Source organism: Haliotis rufescens, unplaced genomic scaffold (genome assembly GCF_023055435.1).
Source record: "Haliotis rufescens isolate VD_foot unplaced genomic scaffold, xgHalRufe1.0.p SCAF_10, whole genome shotgun sequence".
Classification (NCBI taxonomy): domain Eukaryota; kingdom Metazoa; phylum Mollusca; class Gastropoda; order Lepetellida; family Haliotidae; genus Haliotis; species Haliotis rufescens.
Window position 1 is genome coordinate 39,017,397 of NW_025963780.1, and position 27,820 is coordinate 39,045,216.

General features: G+C 41.7%; 1 protein-coding gene across 1 annotated transcript; it reads left to right on the forward strand.

The window, feature by feature from the left end:
* On the forward strand, positions 1-27,172 carry LOC124142680 (uncharacterized oxidoreductase YrbE-like). The gene is made up of 9 exons (XM_048390384.1): positions 1-234; positions 3,218-3,285; positions 9,888-10,111; positions 11,932-12,002; positions 12,348-12,456; positions 13,188-13,312; positions 20,523-20,755; positions 26,494-26,659; positions 26,960-27,172. Exons 1-9 carry the CDS (start codon positions 174-176, stop codon positions 27,076-27,078), a joined length of 1,176 nt encoding a protein of 391 aa, XP_048246341.1. The 5' UTR covers positions 1-173; the 3' UTR covers positions 27,079-27,172.
* The last annotated feature ends 648 nt before the right edge of the window (positions 27,173-27,820 follow it).

Sequence of the window (27,820 nt, forward strand, 5' to 3'; positions counted from 1 at the left end):
TCTGCCGGCGAGACGAGACTGCTCGCTGTGTGAGCGGTAGCGTCAGTCCCCAGTTGGTTATCTCTGGGTACAGATACCAAGGTCACTGCAGATTGTTTACACTGGCAATCATTGTATAGTTTGGTTGTACATGTATTTGGCGGTTGGTGTGCACCGACAGAACATGTAAACATATGCCGCTATATGCCGTAATATGCCCAGTCCTCCGGATACGCTCACCTTTAGCAAACACCCGTAAGTATCCCTATTTCCTAGCTATGTATGAGCAGAGGTTACATTGCTTTCATGTCCTGTCGTATATGCCCAGTCCCATATATCCTGCTTTGTATACCGTGTCATATATGAACTGTCGTATATATTGTATCCTATATGTCCTGTCAAATATACGCTGTATAATGTCCTGCCGTATATCCCTGCCCTATATGTCCTGTCATATATACCCTGTATAATATCCTGCCGTATATCCCAGCTCTATATGTCCTGTCATATATACCCTGTATAATATCCTGCCGTATATCCCTGCCCTATATCTCCTGTCATATATACCCTGTATAATATCCTGCCGTATATCCCTGCCCTATATCTCCTGTCATATATACGCTGTATAATGTCCTGCCGTATATCCCTGCCCTATGTATTCAGTCATATATACCCTGTATAATCTCCTGCCGTATATCCCTGCCCTATATGTCCTGTCATATATACCCTGTATAATGTCCTGCCGTATATCCCTGCCCTATATGGTCTGCCATATATACCCTGTATAATATCCTGCCGTATATCCCTGCCCTACATCTCCTGTCATATATATCCTGTATAATGTCCTGCCGTATATCCCTGCCCTATATGTCCTGTCATATATACCCTGTCTAATATCCTGCCGCATATCCCTGCCATATATGTCCTGTCATATATACCCTGTATAATGTCCTGCCGTATATTCCTGCCCTAAGCTAAAAATCGTTTCATATTTTCATTGATTGTAACGGAAGTTCGCCTTGACATTCATTTGAATATCTCAGATAACATTGATCGAAATTCACCATTAACGTCAGTACATTCTCGTATTATATAACATTATGCAGAGGCAGCAGATGACTGCGTTTGTGCATGCATGGATGCATTTAAATAGTCAGTGTGTGAGTAGGGTAAAAAGCCTTTTTGAACAGTGTTCCAGTAAAATGACAGCGTGTCAGCTTAATGTGGAAGGAAAGCCCGAAGTGCTGCAGGTCTCAGATGTTTACCACTTTGGTGAAACCAATGAGCACGGGAATGGTGCTGACAAACCTAGAAACATAGATTCCTATCGTGCCCAAGGGACGTAACTCTGCATATGTATGTTCAGTAGTGAGTGAGTTGGGTTAAACGCCGCTTTTAACAGTATTCCAGTTATATCACGGCGTGTCAGCTTAATGTGGGCATACAGCACAATGGCGCCATTGGATCAAAAGTAACTACAGAATTAGTATTTATATAATCAAATTCAGAGCATAATAATTATATGAACGTTATATGTGTTATAATCAAAATTAAGGGATTATCCTGACCCGTGACGATATGGGTAAGAATTGGTCTTCAGCAACCCATGCGAGTGTTATAGTCGAAACCATTTCAATATTTTTATCTATAATTGTGCAAACCATTTCAATACTTTTATTTAACATTTCATTTATCTAAATACCTAACTGGTTCAATATGTTTCCAAGTGCACCGAAATTCTATGCCCTTTGTCTGTTTAATATATTCAGCAAACATTCGGCGTATCCCCTCTTATCATAAGCCCCTCCGGGCAGGACCCTTTATCTCCAGCGCTATCTATAAATTTCAATTAACACCTCCTAACGTCGCCGGATCTTACGTATATACATACACGTGGGACAATGACCTTGCCACACGTTACGTAATTCCTCGCTCTACAAAACGCGACTGACATGGTCAGTCAGGGAGAGAGACAGCCAGAAGGCAGAGACCATATAATAGATATATGGTCTCTGCAGAAGGTAAGTGACAGAACGGTGCTCCCACCCGGGAACATTGGCCACTAGGTCCCGGTGTGCGTTCTGTCACGTTATTATCAACATGTACCTTTTCGACTCATTTCAACCATCAACAATAAATATGGCTGCTGTCGTCTAAACTTCACCCCTGAGTTTTGTCTTCCGTCATCACCCTGAGCTACCATCCGAGGGCCGAAATCTACCCTTGGACACGAGTATACTTGCCGTAAGAGGCGACTAACGGGATAGGGTGGTCAATCTCGCTTACTTGGGTGATGCATGCCATTGTATACCAATTGCGTACATCGATGCTTATGATGTGAATCACTGACTGTTTGATTCTGACTCGATTATTTACAGAGATATAGGTGGAGTAAACAATAACGCTGAGTGAGGCGTTAAACAACAAACAAACACATAAACAATCAAACAAACTAACACGGCATAATTTTGGTATGAAATGTCCTTTATCAGAAAGGAATCGGCACATATACCCGCATGGCACCTACCCACTTACTTACTTCAATAGTGATAAGTGTGAAATAACGCGACAAAACCCCTCGACCTTACGATTCCAACTTTATCATGGGTAGGTGTTTATAAAACACTATTAAATAGTAATGATACAAGGTGATCGCGAAAAAGTGAGTGTATCCTGCCTCAACGGTGGCACCCGGCACAAACACACGCAAAGGCATGTCTCTGAGTGGTGCTTATGAATAAGTGAGGGGAGAGTGGGAGATCATCCTGCTTCTACCTACCAGGGCCCCGTTCCTCAAAGCGATCTTAGCGCTAAGGTGATCGTAAGTCCCATACTTTAACATAGGCTTACGGTCATCTTAGCGCTAAGATCGCTTTGAGGAACGGGGCCCTGCTCTTATTCAGAGGACGTGCATTCTGTAACAGATAGTATTTTGCATTTGCCACAATCATTGCTGTTGCGTATGAGGCGATACGTCACGCGGGATGGGATCTATAATAAATTTAATTTCTTCATGCGTTGGTTATCGGATAACCAATTGCAAACTGACTTGTTTGATAGGCATTGGCGGAATAAGGCATAAGGATTTATGCCGAAGCATCGACTTTACAGGAGATAAAGAAGTTGTTGTCAATAAATTGTCCCTGCTTTACTGGTTACATTATAACATGTAAGTAGTCCGAGGAGGAAACACGTGTTACAACTTGTCATTTGCATCTGTTTATCTCTTGATTAACAGGTCGCACACGCTCTCCGGCTGCCAAGTTATACTCATTTATTGGAAGGATACGAGGCGCCATGTCGGCCGTGAGTATACACGTTTGTCCTCGCTATTGTTAGATGTTGGACCTGTCGGAGAGTCCGTGACATATAAATGTAGAATCATTGTCTGTAGCGTGAATCCTCGCATGTGTTAGATTGTGGACTTGTCAGAGGGTCCGTGGCATGTATAGAGATATAAGATATGTCTGTACTCGTGCGCTCTCGCCTGTGTTAGTGGGCGTCTCAGAGAATCTGTATCATATAAATGTATGATAGAAATATGTCTGAACACGCACGTAATACCATGTCCTCGCTTATGTTGCATAGGTGATCTGTTAGCGTATCTGTGGTATTTGAACATATAGGTGATCTGTTCGAGTATCTGTGGTATTTGAACATATAGGTGATCTGTTCGAGTATCTGTGGTATTTGAACATATAGGTGATCTGTTAGAGTATCTGTGGTATTTGAACATATAGGTGATCTGTTAGAGTATCTGTGGTATTTGAACATATAGGTGATCTGTTAGAGTATCTGTGGTATCTGAACATATAGGTGATCTGTTAGAGTATATGTGGTATTTGAACATATAGGTGATCTGTTAGGGTATATGTGGTATTTGAACATATAGGTGATCTGTTAGAGTTTATGTGGTTTTTGAACATATAGGTGATCTGTTAGAGTATATGTGGTATTTGAACATACATGTGATCTGTTAGAGTATATATGGTATTTGAACATATAGATGATATGTTAGAGTAACTGTGGTATTTGAACATATAGGTGACCTGTTAGAGTATATGTGGTATTTGAACATATAGGTGATCTGTTAGAGTATCTGTGGTATTTGAACATATAGGTGATCTGGTAGAGCATTTGTGGTATTTGAAGATATAGGTGATCTGTTAGAGTAAATGTGGTATCTGAATATATAGGTGATCTGTTAGAGTATACGTGGTATTTGAACATATTGGTGATCTGGTAGAGTATATGTGGTATTTGAACATATAGGTGATCTGTAAGAGTATCTCTGGTATTTGAACATATAGGTGATCTGTTCGAGTATGTGTGGTATTTCAACATATATGTGATCTGTAAGAGTATATGTGGTATTTGAACATATAGGTGATCTGGTAGAGTATATGTGGTATTTGAACATATATGTGATCTGGTAGAGTATATGTGGTATTTGAACATATAAGTGATCTGGTAGAGTATGTGTGGTATTTGAACATATAAGTGATCTGTTAGAGTAAATGTGGTATTTAAACATACAGGTGATCTGTTAGAGTATCTGTGGTATTTGAACATACAGGTGATCTGGTAGAGTATCTGTGGTATTTGAACATATTTTGGAGAATGGGACATAAGTAGTATCTGTGGTATCTGAACATATTTTGGAGAATGGGACATTAGTACCTAAATATTTAGATTTGTACTTTAGTGTTTAGGCGACAGTTGGATTGAGATGGTAGCGTGTGTAGTGTATTGGTTGTGTATGTGTATGTGTGGATGGTTCCTATCTATTATATGAATGACAATAAGGCTATTTCTTTATTCACGTGGGCAGTCAGCATGTTATATTTGTAACAATATATATAATCATCATGGATCTTTCTGAAACAATTTGCATAATAAATATACATAGCCAGGTGTCGAATTTCATTCGTTGATGCCCAAATCCTACTTTATTTGTTACGTGAAGGGTGTGATGTGCATTCAGTAGGCATGTCCTCACACAGCGTTTTCTACCATTAAAAAGTTACATAGTGCGAAATTCCACATCGCTGACGGACATGCTCAATGCGCATCACAGCTTAACATATATCACAGAGAGGGGATGGTACGATAGTACAAATATTCACATATAGCGGACATATAGAGGGGGCAGACAGTAACCAGGGCTTGTATGGACAAATTTATATCAGGCATTCGACTTGTAATGTGTTTGTGGGTCGCTATGACCACAAATTTCACAAAAGCCTCAGGGCAACGGATTCTATTCCTATATGATTCAGTTGAGTTGATATTGAGGACTGATTTAAAGACAGTGATACTAAGTGCATTTTGGGGTTCCATAATTAGGAACCTGCACGGACGAAGGATCGAGCACCGAAGGACTTCAGTCTGTATTTTGGTACAGACCGCAGCGTTGTCCTTGTTACTAATGCAGACATAAAAGTGTAACAAAACCGAGCTTGGTCAGCTTTATTTTGCAGGATTAAGCATCGGTGTTCTTCTGTCATGTTTAAAGGAATATGCAAGTGTATGGATACATTTTGGTTGCAGAGGGTGCCTTATTCTTCGTCACTGTCGTCACTGTCAGGTATTGAAGGGAAGATTAGGCCAATAAATACTTAACTATAGCCTGTTACAAAATATATATAAGCTTAATGAGGAAAGATAAAACACAAAACTAACACACGAAATAATCCGTCTACAAAAATATGGCGTTGTATAAGAGCATTAAATTATTATTTTTAGTTAACCGCAATTCTCTCGGTCTGTGATGGAACACAACATCTATCCACTCGCCTTGAGTGATTACGTTATACGATTTCTAAGAAAGGGGCACTGGGCTTCTCGCGTTACACCGAAGGTCCGGGTTCGATTCCCAACATGAGTATAATATTTTTGGTATCACCTGCTAATATAATGCTGGTAAAAGGGTCGTTAAAGCCATATTCATCCACTCACTCATTCAGCTCAGTGTACCCTTTCCCGACTTACTATGAATAGTGTTTTGATCCCTTGTGTTGATTTTGGTGACGTAGCAAATATAAGTTCGAAGGTAGCTGCCCAGGATATGATGAAACTTTCACAGCTGATATTGAGATCTTGTAAAATGCATATTCCTAAAGTGTGATATAATTTTGGAATATGTCTAAAAGAAATGTGAAAGACAACTAACTCACTCACTCACTCACTCTAAAGATAAAATCACAAAAATCAATTATGTGCTCATAAATATATACACCCATATTAAAGGCGATTCACGTTATAAGGTATTATAAGGCATTCATGTGTGCGTATTGACATATGCATTGTAGCTGCAGTAAATTTATTAACACTTATATTCTTTTCTGAAAAACTAGCGCATAGAAAATACTTAATGGAATTCAGTTCATAATATTCAAAGTTTGTGCAGGTTTCATATGTAGTGGAGGCTATATTGTTATGCATGTGTGACTTTCGATTTGCTGACTGGAATTTGAATATACAGGTTTTAACAGCTTCGACATAGCCGTGTAAATATACTCCCCCAGAATGTAGGGGATATTCGAAAATATCAGATAATTACAGAGGGGTATCGAGTGATGTTTATTGGTGAATAAGAAAAAGGACTGGGTGTAACATGAACATCAACAGAACACGTTTGTGATGTAAAGTGTGCAAACAACCAAGAAAGACGACAGGGGGTGTTTTCAAAATATGAGGTGAGGTGAAATGGGGTTTAACATCGCGTCCAAGATTATTGCACTAATATAGCGACGTGCATGCACGTGCGTGCGTGCGTGCGTGCGTGTGTGTGTGTGTGCACGGTGGGCACGAGCAATGCGTGGTGCAGTACGTGGTACAATACGCGGTACACTACGTGGTGCAATACGCGGTACAACTATAATTTAGTAAACTACGGTTATAACGAACACGCTTATAACGAACTGACTGATATAACGAACTTATTTTTCAGTCCCGGCCATTTGTTGTATATATGCTGTATATATGCTTATAACGAACTACGGTTATAACGAACTAAAATAAGTGGTCCATTTGAGTTCGTTATAACCGTAGTTTACTGTACTGTTAAAAGCGGCGTTAAACCGAACTCACTCTCCCTCATTCACTTCAGCAACCCATGCTTACCGTAAAAGGCGACAATGCTTGTAGTAAGAGACGACTAACGGGATCGGATGCTTGATGCATGTCATCGTAGCCCAATTGCAAGGATCGATGCACACGATGGCAATCAGGGGTTTGTCTGGTCCAGACTCGATTATTTACAGGCCGCCGCCATATAGCTGGAATATTGCTGAGCGCGGCAAACAAACCTGTCGTATACGGGCCAAGAGAAGAGGATCGGGGGGTCAGACTCGGCTGCTCGACTGACTGCGTTTCATCGTACCCCGACGGCGTGGGATGGTGTTTCAAACATCAACGTCTTGGCAAGATTCAATTATTCACAGGTCTCCGTACAAATATGGATGATTGCTGACATTAATTTGTGAGAGGTTCGAGACTGAGATAGTTGTATTCAGCTCGAATTGCTTTGTGATTGAATATGTAGCATGGGCGAAACTGAGATATGAATTATTTTTTTAAATTTGAAGTTTACACGATATACGGCTTTTCCATTGGACGAGAAGCTGGTCACATGACGACACAATTTGACGTTCAGCGCGAGGCGTCACTCCAGGCCGGGACGACTTTCGAATACATTCCTGGGAAAACCCTTCATGGAAATTTCTTTTCCTTCCGTGTATTCTATTTATATCTTGCTCACGTCATGTAAACATTATTCTGTGTAATTTAATTACAAAACTGTTTTTCTTAACCATCGGTAAGAAAAGTGTTCTGTCGTGTTTGAAATATAAACATAATACATGGATAAATTTGTTTTGTTTTGTGTTATCGTCTGCTAGACGTCATGGCACCAAAGTTTGACTACGGTTCATTCGACGTACACTGGATCGATAGTGATGATCTCGATACCATATTATTGTCAATGGGTCAAGAAAATGAGACCACATCTGCAGTCCCCATTACGCAAGTTAAAGAAGAACCCGTGGACGACACGCCCACTGAGAGTGATGGGAGATTCCCCCAAATTAGTGAAGAAACACTGTATGACATTGAGGTATAAAGGCATTCAGCATCCACAATAAAACAAAACATATAACTTCTTAAGATAAAATCACATCAGATAAAAAAGATGTAATGACCATGTAGTGTATTTGTAAGACTGTACATCATGCTCAGGTACATGTACGACCCGCACCTAACTCGGGAGGAACATCAAGCAACAAGACGTCTGAATGAACGATGATTTATTCATAACTGAACTTGCTACACTGTATTAGTGCACGATTTCACCGCCAAACTGCTTTACAGTTTCACCAATGTTTGTTAAAAAAATGTTCTTTAAGTTTTGTTGACTGCAGTTTATGAATTAAACTTTCTTAAAGACAAAAATAGTGTTCTGTTTATTTATTGAATCTATTTTAATGGAACTACTTTTGAAAGGTGGATGGATATGTAAACAGGAAGTCGCTAGATGTCGGCCGTGTCCTCGTATGAACGTAAAACAATGTTGATAGATTGTTGCAATAAGGGGTATGTGTACCGTAACACTTTAAAATAAAAATTATAAGAACTGACCTTCACTTTGAGTGAGCTCCGACGTTCATACAGTTTGGCCCTCACTCTATGAAGGTTCATACTTCAATAAACTCACACAAAGTGAAGGTCAATTCTTAAATAATTTCTAGGTGTTGGGATTCAATACCTATGCCTATACCCCATTCAGCTGTTGCTTTCTTACGTTTGCAAACATGCTGTACTCCATCGGTAGTATTTTATTACCGAATGCAGTAGACGCAAAAGCCTGATCAGTATGTATTGTTTTGAGATGGAATACATAGAAAGAAATGATCCACTAAACCAGTATCGTTTTTATGATTAAATACATACACATTGTATATGCTGTACTTTACTTATGTTGTTTATGATTGAAACATATGAGACCTTGCCCTACTGATATTGTTTATGACTGAAACATAAGAGGCCTGTGGTCTACTGATATTGTTTATGACTGAAACATAAGAGACCTGTGGTCTACTGATATTGTTTATGACTGAAACATAAGAGGCCTGTGGTCTACTGATCTTGTTTATGACTGAAACATAAGAGACCTGTGCCCTACTGATATTGTTTATGACTGAAAAATAAGAGACCTGTGGTCTACTGATATTGTTTATGATTGAAACATATGAGACCTGTACCCTACTGATATTGTTTATGACTGAAACATAAGAGACCTGTGCCCTACTGATATTGTTTATGACTGAAACATAAGAGACCTGTGGCCTACTGATATTGTTTATGACTGAAACATAAGAGACCTGTGGTCTACTGATATTGTTTATGACTGAAACATAAGAGACCTGAGCACTGCTGATATTGTTTATGCCTGAAACATAAGAGACCTGTGCCCTACTCTACCAACCGCATCCCTGGTCTAGAGGATAAAGCGTCTGTCCTGAGAAACAGAGGATCAGTGGTTCGATTCCCTGGCCGTACCACATAAAAAAGGTTAAAAATTTGTTGCTTCCCTGCATTAAGGCCATAAAACAAGGACTGATCAGCATTAACCACACACACACACACACACACACACACACACACACACACACACACACACACACACACGTGAATGCACGTCGTTACATGAGTGAAGGAGGCTTGAAATGTAATGTTAAACCCATTTCATCCTCAATTCACCTCCAATCTACAAAAACATTTTTGTAGCTTGAATACAGAACAGACATGTTGTCTATTTTGCCCTCTACACTTAATGGAATCTGTTTCGGCAGAAAATTGAGACTAATTATTATTCTCTGGCGTTGACGTTTCTACCGGTATCGCTTCAGGAGAATCACCATGGTGAAATTGTCAATGTGGCCCTGTTTGGCCTGGGCCGTATTGGTCGGGTACATCTACGGAGCCTGGTGGACCAAGAGGATGTCTGTATCCTCTACCTCGTGGACGTCATGCCGTCACAGGGGGAACTGCGTCAGCTGGTCAGGAAGCATCGTTTAGCGGACACAACAGTGTTAAGCACAGAGGAGGCAGACATCGTCTTCGATGACCCCCGGTAAGATTATTCCTCATTGCTTCTTGTGAAATATGAGTGAATGTTGTTTTATACCAGTCAGCAATATCATTGCTATATCACGGCGGTTTGTGAATAATCGAAGCTGGACCGGGGAAACTAGTGGTTGATAGGATGAGCAGAGATTCACGCAGAAGATTGGGAAATACATCACCCAGGAAACTGGTCTATGACCACGTAGACGTTTATGCATATACTGTGTGCACATACTTGTAAGAAATATTCTTTATGTGATACAGGAAAGGTATTAACATTGTTCACAAAAAACATTTACCTTTATCTAAACTGTCGGGCAAAAGAAAGTATACACCCATGTTTGATAGCGGCCTAGAGTGAAACGCACAAGAAATGGTTACTCGATGGTGATGTATTCGATAAGGGCACAACAGTTGTGCTCTTGGCCCCGTTCCACAAAGCGATCGTAACTACAATCAATCTTAGAGACTTACGTCGATTTTAAAATTGTCTTAGCTAAAGTTTACAATCGTTCCACAAAGCGATCTTAGGGCGATTGTAACTTTACAAGTTCTTAAGTAGCCGATCTTAACAAAGATCGGAATCTTCAGCCATGAAGATACAAAAGTTTCCCTTAGAGTGGCCTCCCTTGATCATGTTTAGCAGACGACGCATTTCCTTGCACATCATAATAAAAGTCGCCATCTTTGTTGTTATGGTACAATATTTAAGATCGATTTTAGCGATCCTAAGTTGGTCCGGAGCAACTTAGCATTTTCATCTTAACTTACAACTCTCTTAGTTAAGTTTGCTTTGTGGAACGGGCGGCTGATCGTAACAAAAAATTAAGATCGCATACTTAGTGTGTTCAAATCAACTTAGCCTAAGATCGCTTTGTGGAACGGGTCCCTGGACCTTAAGTTTGCGGTGTTTCGGCGAGTGCTTTCAGCCTTGTAACGTTTTGATAACATTTTCAATTTTGTTTATCAAATCCAATTTTCAAGTGTATACCCGGCAGTATATATATATGTGAGTCCCGATGACTCAGAGTAGGACATTGTATGAGTCCCAGACATTGCAAAGGGAGTCCCAGCGAGTCCATTATACTAACCAGAAATCAGTATGGTATCAATGGTATCATGTGATAGGTGAGCTGGCTTAAAGTCTGATGTATTTCATGTCAAACAAGGCGTTGGCCAGGGTCGAGTCATATCTGCATGACTGTTTACGCTCTATATTTTTGGTTGGTTGGTTTGTTGTTTAACGCCGCACTCAGCAATATTCCAGCTATATGACGGCGGTCTGTAAATAATCGAGTCTGGACCAGACAATCCAGTGATTAATATCATGAGCATCGATCCTTGCAATTGGGATCGATGACATGCATCAACCAAGTCAGCGAGCCTGACCACCCGATCCCGTTAGTCGCCTTTTACGACAAGCAGAGTCACCTTTTACGGCAAGCATGGGTTGCTGAAGACCTATTCTACCCCGGATCTTCACGGGTCCATTTACAAGTACGGCGGTGCTTAATACGTATTATATGTGGAGATTTCCTTGTTTGAGTCTGAAAATAGTACTTGAGTGAAAACATTTGACATAGTCTGTCTAAACATGAACAGTATATGCCATCGGAACATAAAGATAACAGAGACCTTAAGTACATGCTTGGATTTCATCATTCCGACTCCATACTCCACAGCATCCGCTGGGACTCGCAGGGTCTAATATTTCTGTCCATTTTGTTAATTTTTATACGTACAGGATACAATTCTTTGCGTCCGGTAAAACCCTGGTACGGATTGTTTACATTTCATGTAAAAAACGAATTTGTTTTTGTCTCTCAGAATACATGCTGTATTTATATGTTCGCCGTCTGCATTTCACGAAGAAACAACGAAAAAGGCTCTCCAAGCAGGTATGTGTTCATCAAACGGGTTAAATGCAGCTTTCCTTAATATTTATGCCATGTTGCGGAGGAGTAGTGTGGTAGCCTAGTGATTAAGGCGTTCGCTTCCTCACATAGGCACAATGTGTGAAGCGCATTTCTGGTGTCGCCAGCAGTGGTATTGCTGGAATATGTTAAAAAGCGCCATAAAAAAACAACTCAGACATGAGGTCTGATCTTTTATCCCAACAAGTACCGGTCACATAAAAAAATACATTATATCGCGATCATGCTTAAAATCTGCATCTGTCAGCAATTTAAATGTGTAAATATATTCGGATAATGAAGCACCGTGAGTGTCCTGTTGCGCTGCAGGGAAGCACGTGTTCTGCGAGAAGCCGCTTGCACTGACCAACCGCGGTGTTCGGTCATGCTATGATATTGCTGAGAAGAGCGGCAAGAGGCTCCTATGTGCCTTCAACAGGTGAGTCGTTAGCGCGACAGAGAGGAGTGAGTGAGTGAGTGAGTGAGTTGGGTTTAACGCCGCTTTTAACAGTTTTCCAGTCATATCACGGCGTGTCAGCTTAATGTGGGAGGAAAGCCCGAAGTGATGCAGGTCTCAGATGTGTACCACTTCTGTGAAACCCACGAGCACGGGTATGGTGCTGACAAACCTAGAAACATAATCGGGGCGAACCGGGATTCGAACCCACAATCCCGGCGCCTTGGACGACTGGGCTACCCGTGCCCCCTCGACAGAGAGGAAGAGACAGGGGAAGAAAGAGAGGGAGTTAGAGGAAGAGGGAGAGAAAGGGGAACATAGTGAGGAAGAGAGGGAGAAAAAGAGACGGGAAGAGAGAGAGAGAAGGAGAGAGAGGGAGGAATAGAGGGCTCGAGAGGAAGAGAGAAAAGGAGATAGAGAAAGATGAAGAGAGAGGGAATGAGAGAAAGAGAGGTGAAGAATGAGAGATAGAGAGACAGGGAAAGAAAGAGAGGAAGAGTGAGAGAGAGGAAGAGAAACAGGGAGAGAGGAAGAGAGAGAGGAGAGAGGATAAGAGGTATGCAGGCACCCTAACTAAAAACTCCTTTCATCAATGTTTTTGTCACTTTCACATCGTTCCTCCATAGAGGTAAATAGACGTATATAGACGATGCTAAACAGACATGTCTATCAACTGATCCTGACCATGACGCTGACCGTATCTTTCTCGTAAGGCGGTTTGACCCGGACCTCACCCGCATCTACAAGATGAAGGAAGGTGGTGAGCTGGGCCGTCTCCGCAGCGTCAATATATACAGCCTGGACAAACATGTCCCGCTCAGCTACGTCAAAACATCAGGTACGTATTACATGTCACTGTGCATGTACCAGTTAGCCACGTCGTTTATTTGTTTGTTGTTTAACGCCACACTCAGCAATATTACAGCATTAACCATCGAATCTGGACTAGATAATCCTGTGACTGACATGAGCAGCGATCTACACAATAGGGATACGATGGCATGCTTCAACCAAGTCAGCGAGCCTGACCACCCGATCCCGTTAGTCTCCTCTGGCGACAGGTCTTCTACTGCAAGCATGGGTTGCTGAAGATAAATTCTACCCCGGATCTTCAAGGGTAGTCAGCCTATTCAAAGTCATCATATCACTATCAATACATATAAGATCATGTATCTTATGCATTAAAGAATACACCACACACTGGTATATTATAGAAAGTCACTGTTTCGGATATTCACTCGGGGTACAGACTAAAACCCTTGTGGATAAAACCCCAAACGGACATCTCCTCAGTGAGAGCAACACCGTGTTCATTGAGAGTTGTAGTGGATTTTGACTGTGACGTACACGTCTGCAAATGACGTCCCAGACGTGTTCAATGGGGAAAAGTCAGTACTGGCCATGGCATGACATGGATGTTTTGCTGTTGGAGAAATTGGGTCACAACACCGGCACGATGAGCACGTGCATTATCATCTTTAAGATGAAACGTTGTACAAATGGCTACACGAGTGGTGCAAGGATGTTGTCCAGTTGATACAATAAGTAATTAATATAGAGCGTAAACGACCCGTGAAGATCGAGGGTAGAATAGGTCTTCAGCAACCCATGCTTGCTGTAAAAGGCGACTTTGCTTGTCATAAGAGGCGACTAACGGGATCGGGTGGTCAGGTTCGCTGACTTGGTTGATGCATGTCATCGATCCCAATTGCAAGGATCGATGCTCATGATATTAATCACTGGATTGTCTGGTCCAAACTCGATTATTTACAGACCGCCGTCATATAGCTGGAATATTGCTGAGTGCGGCGTTAAACAACAAACCAACCAACCAAAAATATAGAGCGTAAAGAGTCATACAGATATGACTCGACCCTGGCCAACGCCTTGTTTGACATGAAATACATCAGACTTTAAGCCAGCTCACCTATCACATGATACCATTGAGTTGTATGATAAACGCAGAACTCTCCATAGTGTTCCAGTAATTTCAAATTTATACAAAATGTAAAAGAGACAGTCAAGCTATACCCGGTAGAATGATTTCTCATTATCGAGGAAAGCGAAGTATACGGGTAAGTCTCTCTCGTTATAGTAGGCAAAATATTTCATTACGGTAAGGACTGCTATCGGAGCGCCAGCGCCTTTTCTTAATCCACACTGAAAAGCACAGGGAAATGTGACATTGTCATTAGTCCACTTTTCTATTCTTTCACGTGGACATATTTCAATAAGTTACTTAAGACGGGAGTTAGTTACACCCCAGCGGATGAAGGGTCACATTTACATTTTCCATGACCTTTGTATACAGGGGGGATTTGACAGACATTATATATCTTTGGAATATATTCGTTTGTAATAACAGTGTTAAATAACAATACCATACTAGTATATTGTATCCATTATCTTCCTGAGTAGTTTTGATACAGGAAAAGTTGTAGGAAAGAGAATCAGTCGGAGGAGAAAAGTTTTCTTCCATACACCGAGTCTTGGTAGTCTCATAGTTTCACTGATAGACTGATAACTTGTATATTATCTTTAAGCTTTCGTTCACATTGTTTGTAGCGCTTTCTAAATATTCGCTTTGCTTGTTTATATTAGAAGATGGCATGTAGAAAGCCTGTGAACGATAACAATTTTGAATGAACACCCTTATCTGCGCTTTCCAAACACTGACAATAGGCCTTCCTGGTAAGCGACTCAAGCGCGTGCGTGTCGAAGGCCGCTACACGAAGGCTGCAGACATGGCAAAACTGGCACAACTCGACTCTGGTGCAGCAGCACCTAGCCATAAGCGTGTCTAAAGAACTGGAAAATGGCATTAGGTGCCCAAGAGACCAGCTCCAGCAGGGAACCGAGAGGCTGATGCAGTGCCTGGTGGAACTGGTCATAAACTTGGAATAGAGAAGGATAGGGAGTTGAGACTTGGATTGTATAAAAAGTATCGCAGAGCCGTGAATGCTCTGAACGGAGTTGACACCGCGCTTGTAGCAGCTGGCATGGGACTCGGTGTAGCAGGTGTTAGTTTATTATCAACTATAATTGCCGCGCCTATCGTGCTCGGCATGGAAATAGCGGCTGGAGTCTCGGGACTGGCAGGAATAACGATAAAATGCATTTCTCGTAGGTGGCAAAAGAAAGCATTAAAACACGATAAGATTCGGATACTCGCCGAAGCAAAGTTGAACAGCATTGAGGATCAAATTTCAACAGCAATGGCTGATTGTAAGATATCCGAGGAGGAGTTTCGTTTAGTGTTGTCAGAACTCACCAAATACAACGTAATGAAGCAGGACATTCGATCAAATTCTCGTAAGACCAGTGGTATTAGCGAAGACGAGAAAAAAAAGTTCATAGAATAGGGGAGGCAACAAGTGCGTCAATTATTCCGTGCCAAAACCAAAGAACTGGTTGGAGATTAAAAATAGATTGCTTACTATCGTTAGATCACATTTAGACAAATGCTTACATAAATATATAATAATGGAGAATTACAACATTTATGTTCATGGACAAAATTATTATATCAGTAATGTCAAACCAACAAATAAAGAACACAAAACATTTATGTTCATAGACAAAATTATCAAATTGAAAGAATTACCACAAGGTATATATTATATCAGTAAACCAAACAAATACGATCATCAATTACCAAGAAGAGTATATAATCTGGCCTACTTGTAAAATAATAGAGAAATTTATATCAGGTGGTGGTGAGCTAGAGTCAATTTAACTTAATCTCATGACTATCGTTGAATCGCATAATCATTTTGGCATAAAAAATGCCACCTGTAGTGGCAGTATAGGTATATAAATCCGGCTCCAGTGGAAGTGAGCCAGAACCCCTATTACCTATACTACTGAGAGAGACAACACTGTTGTAGGTCACTGAGGTGAGGTGAGGTGAAATTGGGTTTTACGTCGCGTCCAAGATTATTGCACTTATATAGCGACGTGCATGCACGTGTATGTGTGTGTGTGGCTGCTTGTACTAGTCCGGACTGATGCCGATTTATAGTGCTAGCTCACTGAGATACCATGCCGCAGTTTAACATGAATACCCCACTCAGACACAGTATACTGACTCCGAGCCGACCAGTCCTTGTTTTAGCCCCTTAATGTCGAGCGCCAGACAGGGTAACAACAAGTACCATCTTTTAAGGGTAGGTCACTGAATATCCATAATATTAAACATAATGTAATAAAATATACAGCTGGATAGTGATGAATTAGTATACACGGTGACAGTAATGTTGTATGTCACTGTATATCAATATTCAAGATCATGTAATGAAACGTAGTGGTGAATACTCACATGGCATTCAATAATGGTGTACCTCACTGTTTGCCCCTTCTACACGAAGCCCAGCCTGCGAATGGGACTTCTCCCAGCAAGCGCTGCCGAACCAACCCTGAACTCATCGGAGAATGTGAAGACTCCCCAACACTGCAGCCTTCTGCATTTCCCAGATTGTCAGAAGGGCTGTATTCCTGGTAGCAGACTCGGATACTCTCCCAGTGTCAGTCAACGGATTGGGAGGTACCAAACCTAAGGCACCGAGAACAATGGGGAGTCGGACAACTTGGTACTTCGAAAGCGACATCCGCATATTTGCCATGTTTTTCCTCAATCTTGTCAATCACATTAGTGTCAAAAGGGACAGATAATTCAATGATGTGAATGATTTCATTGAATTTATCAAAAAGGACAAGATCAGGTTTGTTGGCCTGGTTACGTATGAGGCTGTATATGGGCCTATACCAAAGAATTGTGTATTTATCATTTTCCATGACGCCCTCTACAGATTCCGGGTCGTAGCGTGGGTGGACCTCTGTGTCAAAACCACAAGCATGGCGAAGACGGTAATAAAATGATCGAGCCACTTCATCATGTCGCTTAAGATACTGTGTTTGTGCCAATTTTGTTTTATTACTATTACATAAAACCGCAAGTGTCCAGGTACTAGCATCTGCTCAAATGCGGTTTTATTTGTTCCCCGACCAGTGGACCCCAGCTCTCATTCTCAACTCCCTGGGGAGTATACAACCTACGGGCGGTAGAAGGTTTTACATCCACCTCACATGTCGGGTACCCATTCCCTGCTGGTTGAACAGAGGCACTTGTCCAGGGTGACACCAAACGTTTTTTCTCTTGTGTTTCGGGTGTATGTACGTATTCGTCTCTCCCCAATCTGGTCATCGACCATTGGACGAGTGGGTTCCTTTGTGAGCATAATCCTATGTGTGCATCCCCGTGCACGTTACCATTCAACTTACAATAAGCTTGAATACGACATAGTTCATGAGTTGTTCAACATACTGACGAGCACACTCAAGTAGCTATTTATGTACACGGTTGGCCGCCTTCGTGGCCTAGAGGTAGAGCGTCCGCCCGGAGAACGGAAGTTACGGGGTTCGATCCCCGGCCGCGTCATTCCAAAAGACGTTAAAAGATGGTACTTGGTGTTACCCTGTCTGGCGCTCGGCATTAAGGGGCTAAAACAAGGCCTTGTCGGCTCGGAGTCAGTATGCTGTGTCTGAGTGGGGTATTCATGTTAAACTGCGGCATGGTATCTCAGTGGGCTAGCACTATTAATCGGCATCAGTCCGGACTAGTACAAGCAGCCACACACACACACATGTGCATGCACGTCGCTATATAAGTGCAATGATCTTGGACGCGACGTTAAACCCCATTTCACCTCACCTCACCTCACCTCACATACACGGTTATTCAAAACACAGTCGAGTACGAACACATTGAGAACAACAAAACATGCACATTTATTCAAACTACGAACGAGCATGAACATAACCAAGACCCATTGCGCTTACAACTTTCAACGTTCACTATTTTGAATATCTAAATGGTACAAAAGTAAATAGTACATGCGCAGTGATTTATACCATTCATTGTATTCTGCAATATTGGTGAGGATTTTACACACATGTATTACAATGACGATCGGCAACACACTCTATGTGATATACACTACATACAGTATAGTTAATGTGTGTGAGAGATTCTCAAGGTAATATTTAAACCACATAAACTGATGAGTCAAAGTATAACGAGTTTGAACATTGAAAGAACTGTTGTTAAATTTAATTTAACCATCACTCATACCCGCAACTATTTGTAAAAAGTAATCTCCGCGAACTCGGCAATGTTCTTACTGGAGAGTTCAGCGACTGACGATCTCTAGCCCATTTTTATATTGTGTTGTTCACTGATACTTATGGCTTTAATATATTTCTCAACTAGTTTTAAATCGAATCTGTGATATTCTAGTTCTTGTACTGTCCGTCGTTGACAGCTTTTTACTTAGTCTAAATCTATGTAATACTATTATTAATGTACTTCTCGTCACGATATGGCTGTAATACTGCCGATGTGACGTTAAATCTTAACTCACTCACTCACTCTTACTGGAGAGTGGAATAATCTCCCCTTGGCGATCATCCAGACTCTCATTGGGAGCATTCGACGACGGTGCCACGCTGTGATCGCATCAGGTGGATCACGTATGCGCAACTGAGAGTTGTTTTTTTTACAATGATTTTCTTAATTTCGTGATTGTTGACGTTTCAGTTTTGGTCAGATACTCTCATTTTAACGGGTGATGTGACTGACTCTTGGCCACGCGTTGTTTGTTTGCATTATGTTGCACATGACAACGTGGTACATGACAACGAAGTCCTTAGCACACTTTGAGTAGTATAGTTAAAAGGAACTAAAATGAAATCAAAATGGCAGTTTGTGAACAGTTTCGATATATTCTATTTGCACAAAGTGGGTATATTTGTGAATAGTTACCACATATTCTATTTGCACAAAGTGGGTACATTTGTGAATAGTTACCACATATTCTATTTGCGCATGGGGGTATATTTGTGAATAGTTACTACATATTCTATTTGCACATAGGGGGTATATTTGTGAATAGTTACCACATATTCTATTTGCACAAAGTGGGTATATTTGTGAATAGTTACCACATATTCTATTTGCGCATGGGGGTATATTTGTGAATAGTTACGACATATTCTATTTGCACAAAGTTGGTATATTTGTGAATAGTTACCACATATTCTATTTGCACATAGGGGGTAATTTGTGAACAGTTACCACATCTTCTATTTGCACAAAGTGGGTATATTTGTGAATAGTTACGACATATTCTATTTGCACATAGGGGGTAATTTGTGAATAGTTACCACATATTCTATTCGCACAACGGGGGTTATTTGTGAACAGTTACCACATATTCTATTTGCACATAGGGGGTAATTTGTGAACAGTTACTACATATTCTATTTGCACATAGGGGGTAATTTGGGAATAGTTACGACATATTCTATTTGCACAAAGTGGGTATATTTGTGAATAGTTACCACATATTCTATTTGCACAAAGTGGGTATATTTTTGAATAGTTACTACATATTCTATTTGCACAAAGTGGGTATATTTGTGAATAGTTACTACATATTCTATTTGCGCAAAGTGGGTATATTTGTGAATAGTTACTACACATTCTATTTGCACATAGGGGTATATTTGTGAATAGTTACGACATATTCTATTTGCACAAAGTGGGTATATTTGTGAATAGTTACTACATATTCTATTTGCACAAAGTGGGTATATTTGTGAATAGTTACTAGACAATCTATTTGCACATAGGGGTATATTTGTGAATAGTTACTACATATTCTATTTGCACAAAGTGGCTATATTTGTGAATAGGTACTACATATTCTATTTGCACAAAGTGGGTATATTTGTGAATAGTTACTACATATTCTATTTGCACAAAGTGGGTATATTTGTGAATAGTTACTACATATTCTATTTGCACAAAGTGGGTATATTTGTGAATAGTTACTACATATTCTATTTACACAAAGTGGGTATATTTGTGAATAGTTACTACACATTCTGTTTGCACAAAGTGGGTATATTTGTGAATAGTTACGACATATTCTATTTGTTCACATGAGGTCTATTTGCGAACAGTTATGATATGTTCTGTTTGTACACAGGGGGTATTTTGGTGGACAGTGTTATCCACATGCTGGACTATGTGTGTTGGTTTGTTGGGGAGCGTCCGCAGACCGTGTATGTATGTGGCAGCAACACCTCGGCGTACGCTGAGGACTACCAGGCGTGTGACGACCACGACATCGCAAACATCGTACTCACCTTCCCGAGCGGGGTGTTAGCTAACCTGACGGCGGGTAGGGAAGTCCCTTATGGATACGATCAACACTTCCAGGTGCAGTAAATACAAGGTTATAGGAACATTAAATAACAGGTTCCAATAAAGCTACTACCAGGTTCTGGGTAAGGCTCATACCAGGTTCTGGGTACATTAAATAACAAGTTCCAATAAAGCTACTACCAGGTTCTGGGTAAGGTTCATACCAGGTTCTGGGTACAGTTAATACAAGGTTCTGTGTGCAGTAAATACCAGGCTCCGGGTAAAGTAAATACCGGGTTCTGGGTACATTAAATAACAGGTTCCAATAAAGCTACTACCAGGTTCTGGGTAAGGCTCATACCAGGTTCTGGGTACATTAAATAACAGGTTCCAATAAAGCTACTACCAGGTTCTGGGTAAGGCTCATACCAGGTTCTGGGTACATTAAATAACAGGTTCCAATAAAGCTACTACCAGGTTCTGGGTGCAGTTAATACCAGGTTCTTTGTGCAGTAAATACCAGGTTCTGGGTAAAGGTAAATACCAGGTTTTGGGTAGGGTTCATACCAGGTTTTGGGTACAGTTAATACCAGGTTCTTTGTGCAGTAAATACCAGGTTCTGGGCAAGGTTCACACCAGGTTCTGGGTAAGGTTCATTCCAGGTTCCGGGTAAAGTAAATACCAGGTTCTGGGTAAGGTTAATACCAGGCTCCGGGTAAAGGCTAATACCAGGTTCTGGGTAAGGTTTGTACAAGCATCTAGGTAAAGGTTAATACCAGGTTCTGGGTTCAGTTAATACAAGGTTCTGTGTGCAGTAAATACCAGGCTCCGGGTAAAGTAAATACCAGGTTCTGGGTAAGGTTAATACCAGGTTCCTTGTAAAGTAAACACCAGGTTCTGGTAAGGTTAATACCAGTTTCTGGGTGCAGTAAATATCAGGTTCTGGGTAAGGTTGATTCCAGGTTCTGGGTGCAGTAAATATCAGGTTCTGGGTAAGGTTCATTCCAGGTTCTGGGTAAAGTAAATACCAGGTTCAGGGTGAAGTAAATACCAGGTTCTGCGTAAAGGTTCATTCCAGGTTCTGCGTAAAGGTTCATACCCAGGTTCTGCATAAAGGTTAATACCAGGTTTTGGGTGCAGTAAATATAAGGTACTGGGTAAGGTTCATAACAGGTTCTGAGTAAGGTTTGTACAAGCATCTAGGTAAAGGTTAATACCAGGTTCTGGGTACAGTTAATACAAGGTTCTGTGTGCAGTAAATACCAAGCTCCGGGTAAAGTAAATACCAGGTTCTTCGTAAGGTTAATACCAGGCTCCGGGTAAAGTAAATACCAGGTTCTGGGTAAGGTTTTTCCAAGCATCTAGGTAAAGGTTAATACCAGATTCTGTGTACAGTTAATACAAGGTTCTGGGTAAGGTTAATACCAGGTTCTGCGGGCAGTAAATATCAGGTTCTGGGTAAGGTTCAAACCAGGTTCTGGGTAAAGTAAATACCAGGCTCTGGGTAAAGTAAATACCAGGCTCTGGGTAAAGTAAATACCAAGTTCTGCGTAAAGGTTCATTCCAGGTTCTGTGTAAAGGTTAATACCGGGTTTTGGGTGCAGTAAATACCAGGTACTGGGTAAGGTTAATACCAGGTTCTGGGTGCAGTAAATATCAGGTTCTGGGTAAGGTTAATACCAGGTTCTGGGTACAGTTAATACAAGGTTCTGTGTGCAGTAAATACCAGGCTCCGGGTAAAGTAAATACCAGGTTCTGGGTACATTAAATAACAGGTTCCAATAAAGCTACTACCAGGTTCTGGGTAAGGCTCATACCAGGTTCTGGGTACATTAAATAACAGGTTCCAATAAAGCTACTACCAGGTTCTGGGTAAGGCTCATACCAGGTTCTGGGTACATTAAATAACAGGTTCCAATAAAGCTACTACCAGGTTCTGGGTGCAGTTAATACCAGGTTCTTTGTGCAGTAAATACCAGGTTCTGGGTAAAGGTTAATACCAGGTTTTGGGTAGGGTTCATACCAGGTTTTGGGTACAGTGAATACCAGGTTCTTTGTGCAGTAAATACCAGGTTCTGGGCAAGGTTCACACCAGGTTCTGGGTAAGTTCATTCCAGGTTCTGCGTAAAGGTTCATTGCAGGTTCTGCGTAAAGGTTAATACCAGGTTCTGGGTACAGTTAATACAAGGTTCTGTGTGCAGTAAATACCAGGCTCCGGGTAAAGTAAATACCAGGTTCTGGGTAAGGTTAATACCAGGCTCCGGGTAAAGTAAATACCAGGTTCTGGGTAAGGTTTTTCCAAGCATCTAGGTAAAGGTTAATACCAGGTTCTGGGTACAGTTAATACAAGGTTCTGGGTAAGGTTAATACCAGGTTCTGCGAGCAGTAAATGTCAGGTTCTGGGTAAGGTTCACACCAGGTTCTGGGTACAGTTAATACCAGGTTCTGGGTAAAGGTTAATACCAGGTTCTGGGTAGGGTTCATACCAGGTTTTGGGTACAGTTAATACCAGGTTCTTTGTGCAGTCAATACCAGGTTCTGGGCAAGGTTCACACCAGGTTCTGGGTAAGGTTCATTCCAGGTTCCGGGTAAAGTAAATACCAGGTTCTGGGTAAGGTTAATACCAGGCTCCGGGTAAAGGCTAATACCAGGTTCTGGGTAAGGTTTGTACAAGCATCTAGGCAAAGGTTAATACCAGGTTCTGGGTTCAGTTAATACAAGGTTCTGTGTGCAGTAAATACCAGGCTCCGGGTAAAGTAAATACCAGGTTCTGGGTAAGGTTAATACTAGGTTCCGGGTAAAGTAAACACCAGGTTCTGGTAAGGTTTATACCAGGTTCTGGGTGCAGTAAATATCAGGTTCTGGGTAAGGTTCATTCCAGGTTCTGGGTGCAGTAAATATCAGGTTCTGGGTAAGGTTCATTCCAGGTTCTGGGTAAAGTAAATACCAGGTTCAAGGTGAAGGAATATACCAGGTTCTGCGTAAAGGTTCATTCCAGGTTCTGCGTAAAGGTTCATTCCAGGTTCTGCGTAAAGGTTAATACCAGGTTCTGGGTACAGTTAATACAAGGTTCTGTGTGCAGTAAATACCAGGCTCCGGGTAAAGTAAATACCAGGTTCTGGGTAAGGTTAATACCAGGCTCCGGGTAAAGTAAATACCAGGTTCTGGGTAAGGTTTTTCCAAGCATCTAGGTAAAGGTTAATACCAGGTTCTGGGTACAGTTAATACAAGGTTCTGGGTAAGGTTAATACCAGGTTCTGCGAGCAGTAAATGCCAGGTTCTGGGTAAGGTTCACACCAGGTTCTGGGTACAGTTAATACCAGGTTCTGGGTAAAGGTTAATACCAGGTTCTGGGTAGGGTTCATACAAGGTTTTGGGTACAGTTAATACCAGGTTCTTTGTGCAGTAAATACTAGGTTCTGGGCAAGGTTCACACCAGGTTCTGGGTAAGGTTCATTCCAGGTTCCGGGTAAAGTAAATACCAGGTTCTGGGTAAGGTTAATACCAGGCTCCGGGTAAAGGCTAATACCAGGTTCTGGGTAAGGTCTGTACAAGCATCTAGGCAAAGGTTAATACCAGGTTCTGGGTTCAGTTAATACAAGGTTCTGTGTGCAGTAAATACCAGGCTCCGGGTAAAGTAAATACCAGGTTCTGGGTAAGGTTAATACTAGGTTCCGGGTAAAGTAAACACCAGGTTCTGGGTAAGGTTAATACCAGGTTCTGGGTGCAGTAAATATCAGGTTCTGGGTAAGGTTGATTCCAGGTTCTGGGTGCAGTAAATATCAGGTTCTGGGTAAGGTTGATTCCAGGTTCTGGGTAAAGTAAATACCAGGTTCAGGGTGAAGTAAATACCAGGTTCTGCGTAAAGGTTCATTCCAGGTTCTGCGTAAAGGTTCATTCCAGGTTCTGCATAAAGGTTAATACCAGGTTTTGGGTGCAGTAAATACAAGGTACTGGGTAAGGTTCATAACAGGTTCTGAGTAAGGTTTGTACAAGCATCTAGGTAAAGGTTAATACCAGGTTCTGGGTACAGTTAATACAAGGTTCTGTGTGCAGTAAATACCAGGCTCCGGGTAAAGTAAATACCAGGTTATGGGTAAGGTTAATAACAGGCTCCGGGTAAAGTAAATACCAGGTTCTGGGTAAGGTTTTTCAAAGCATCTAGGTAAAGGTTAATACCAGGTTCTGGGTACAGTTAATACAAGGTTCTGGGTAAGGTTAATACCAGGTTCTGCGGGCAGTAAATATCAGGTTCTTGGTAAGGTTCACATCAGGTTCTGGGTAAAGTAAATACCAGGCTCTCGGTAAAGTAAATACCAGGCTCTGGGTAAAGTAAATACCAAGTTCTGCGTAAAGGTTCATTCCAGGTTCTGTGTAAAGGTTAATACCAGGTTTTGGGTGCAGTAAATACCAGGTACTGGGTAAGGTTAATACCAGGTTCTGGGTGCAGTAAATATCAGGTTCTGGGTAAGGTTAATACCAGGTTCCGGGTAAAGTAAACACCAGGTTCTGTGTGAAGGTTAATACCAGGTTTTGGGTGCAGTAAATACCAGGTACTGGGTAAGGTTCATTCCAGGTTCTGGGTAAAGTAAATACCAGGTTCAGGGTAAGGTTAATACCAGGTTCTTGGTGAAGTAAATACCAAGGTCTGGGTAAGGTTCATACCAGGTTCTGGGTAAAGGTTAATACCAGGTTTTGGGTGCAGTAAATACCAGGTTTTGGCTAAGGTTCATTCCAGGTTCTGGGTGCAGTAAATACCATGTTCTGGGTGCAGTAAATACCAGGTTCTCAGTGCACTAAATACAAGGTTCTGGGTACGGTTAATACCAGGTTCTGGGTGGGGGTCATACCAGGTTCTGGGTGCAGTAAATACCAGGTTCTCAGTGCAGTAAATACCAGGTTCTGGGTACGGTTAATACCAGGTTCTTGGTAGGGGTCATACCAGGTTCTGGGCGCAGTTAATACCAGATTCTGGGTGCACTAAATACCAAGTTCTCGGTAAGCTTCATACCAGGTTTTGGGTGCAGTAAATACCAGGTTCTGGGTAGGGTTCATACCAGGTTCTGGGTAGGGTTCATACCAGGTTCTGAGTAGTAAATACCACGTTCTGGGTGCAGTAAATACCAGGTTCTGGGTTAAGTAAATACCAGGTTCCGGTTGAGTTTATACCAGATTGCGGGTTAAGTAAATACCTTGTTCTGGGTACAGTCAATTCCAGGTTCCGGGTATCATTGTGTGATGAATCTGAAGCAAAATGATTGTTCTTAGTATTTACTGTCACAAACTTTTAACAGAATCCCAATCCCCCTTCCAAGAATATGAATTGATAGGGACCTTAAAGAAAAGTTCCTAAAACAGTGGACCTATTGAACAGTTAGGGTGAAAATGAGAAAATTGAGAAGTTCAAGTGGGAAATGTTTTTGAGTAGCTGCTATTCGTTCGTACTCAGCAAGATTCCAGTTCTATGACGGCAGTCTGTAAATACTCGAGTCTGGACGAGACAATCCAGTGATTGATGTCATGAGCATCGATCCACGCAATTGGGATACGATGACGAGCATCAAGCACGTCAGCGAGTCTGACCACCCCATCCCGTAGGTCGCCTCTTACGACAAGCATAGTCGCCTTTTACGGCAAGCATGGGTTGCTGAAGACATATTCTACCCCGGATCTTCACGGGTAAGAGAAGCTTCTAGACATGTAAGGAAAGGCTAAGCTGAAAAAGAACACAACTCGTGTTTTGATACAAGGAGAGTGAATATCTGTGTATCTGTGTATGAACAAATCTATTTCTATGTGTGTCTTTGTATCAGGTTCTCGGTTCAAAGAAGATGGCAGTGTCCAAAAACTACAGGAAGTCGGAAGTGGAAGTCTGGGATGCAAATGGCAGTTTGGAAGACGACTTGCTGGAGTCTTTCATTGAGAGGTGGCGCTCCAGCTATACAAGGATTGTACAGCACTTCATCAAGGTTGTTCACGGTGAGTGTTTCGCTGGCCCAGTCGTCTGAAAGTCGCTGTGCAAGACCAAGAGTTCCGTCCCTTAGGCATGCCAGAAACATGATTGTGGGTTCGAATCCTAGTTCGCTCCAATTATGTTTCTAGGTTTGTCAGCACTATACACGAGCTCGTTGGTTTCATCAAAGTGGTAAAAGTCTGAGGCGTGCATCACTTCGGGCTTTTCTCCCACATTAAGCCGACACGCCGTGATATAACTTGAGTACTGTCGGAACCGGCGTTAAAACAAAACTCACTTACTCACTAATGATGTCGATGCTGCAGGGCGAGAGGAGTGCGGAGTGTCGGCGGAGGAGTGCCTTCAGAGCCTGGAGCTTGTGCAGTTGTGCCAGGAGTCATTGAGGTCAGGCAATGTCATCGGTGTACCCCAGCGGAAAGCGTGAAGACACATGTCTGAAATTTTCGTCACATCTCGAAACGAACCGTCTTTCGATGGCCATATCACATCACATGTTAATAAATATGATTGGAAGTCAGCGTGATTTGTTGTCAGTGGCTAATACCCTTTTCCCATATACACGATGATGCTATGGTAGAACACGATTTTTCAATTAATCACTAGAGCAACGGCGGCGTACACATGTTCGTGGTCAATCGCGGTCCACCGTAGCGCACCGTAGGGGAACCAGATGCCGCCGTGAAGGAGCACAATTTTTAGGAATGTTCAAAAACATTTTGCTCTACCGTAGTACCAGAAGGGGGTAATAAGCAACAACGGGGACCTTCTTGTGACGCTCGGGGGAGCAGGATGGTGGGGGGTAATCAGATTGAAAAAGTGAAGATACGTGAAACATTGAAATAAATGTGATAACTGTGAAAATAATCGTGGTCCAGCGCAGCAGCATCGGAAGAGAGTCGTAACGCTGTCGTGGTATGTCGTGACGCCGTCTTGTTCATTCGTATTCATTCGTAGTGGCCACAACACCTACAGCAAGCCAAGACATCGCTACGGTGCTGATACGACGACACTGCGATGGTGGTACGATCAATCACGACTTGATCAAGACGCCACCAAGAACGTATTTTTGCATCCCGTGACTCTTGTTTGATCGTCGGAAAGTTAAATTAACAAGCTGTCGTGCCAAATTTGAAAAAGAAAACATTTGTGCTGGTTTTTACTTCACA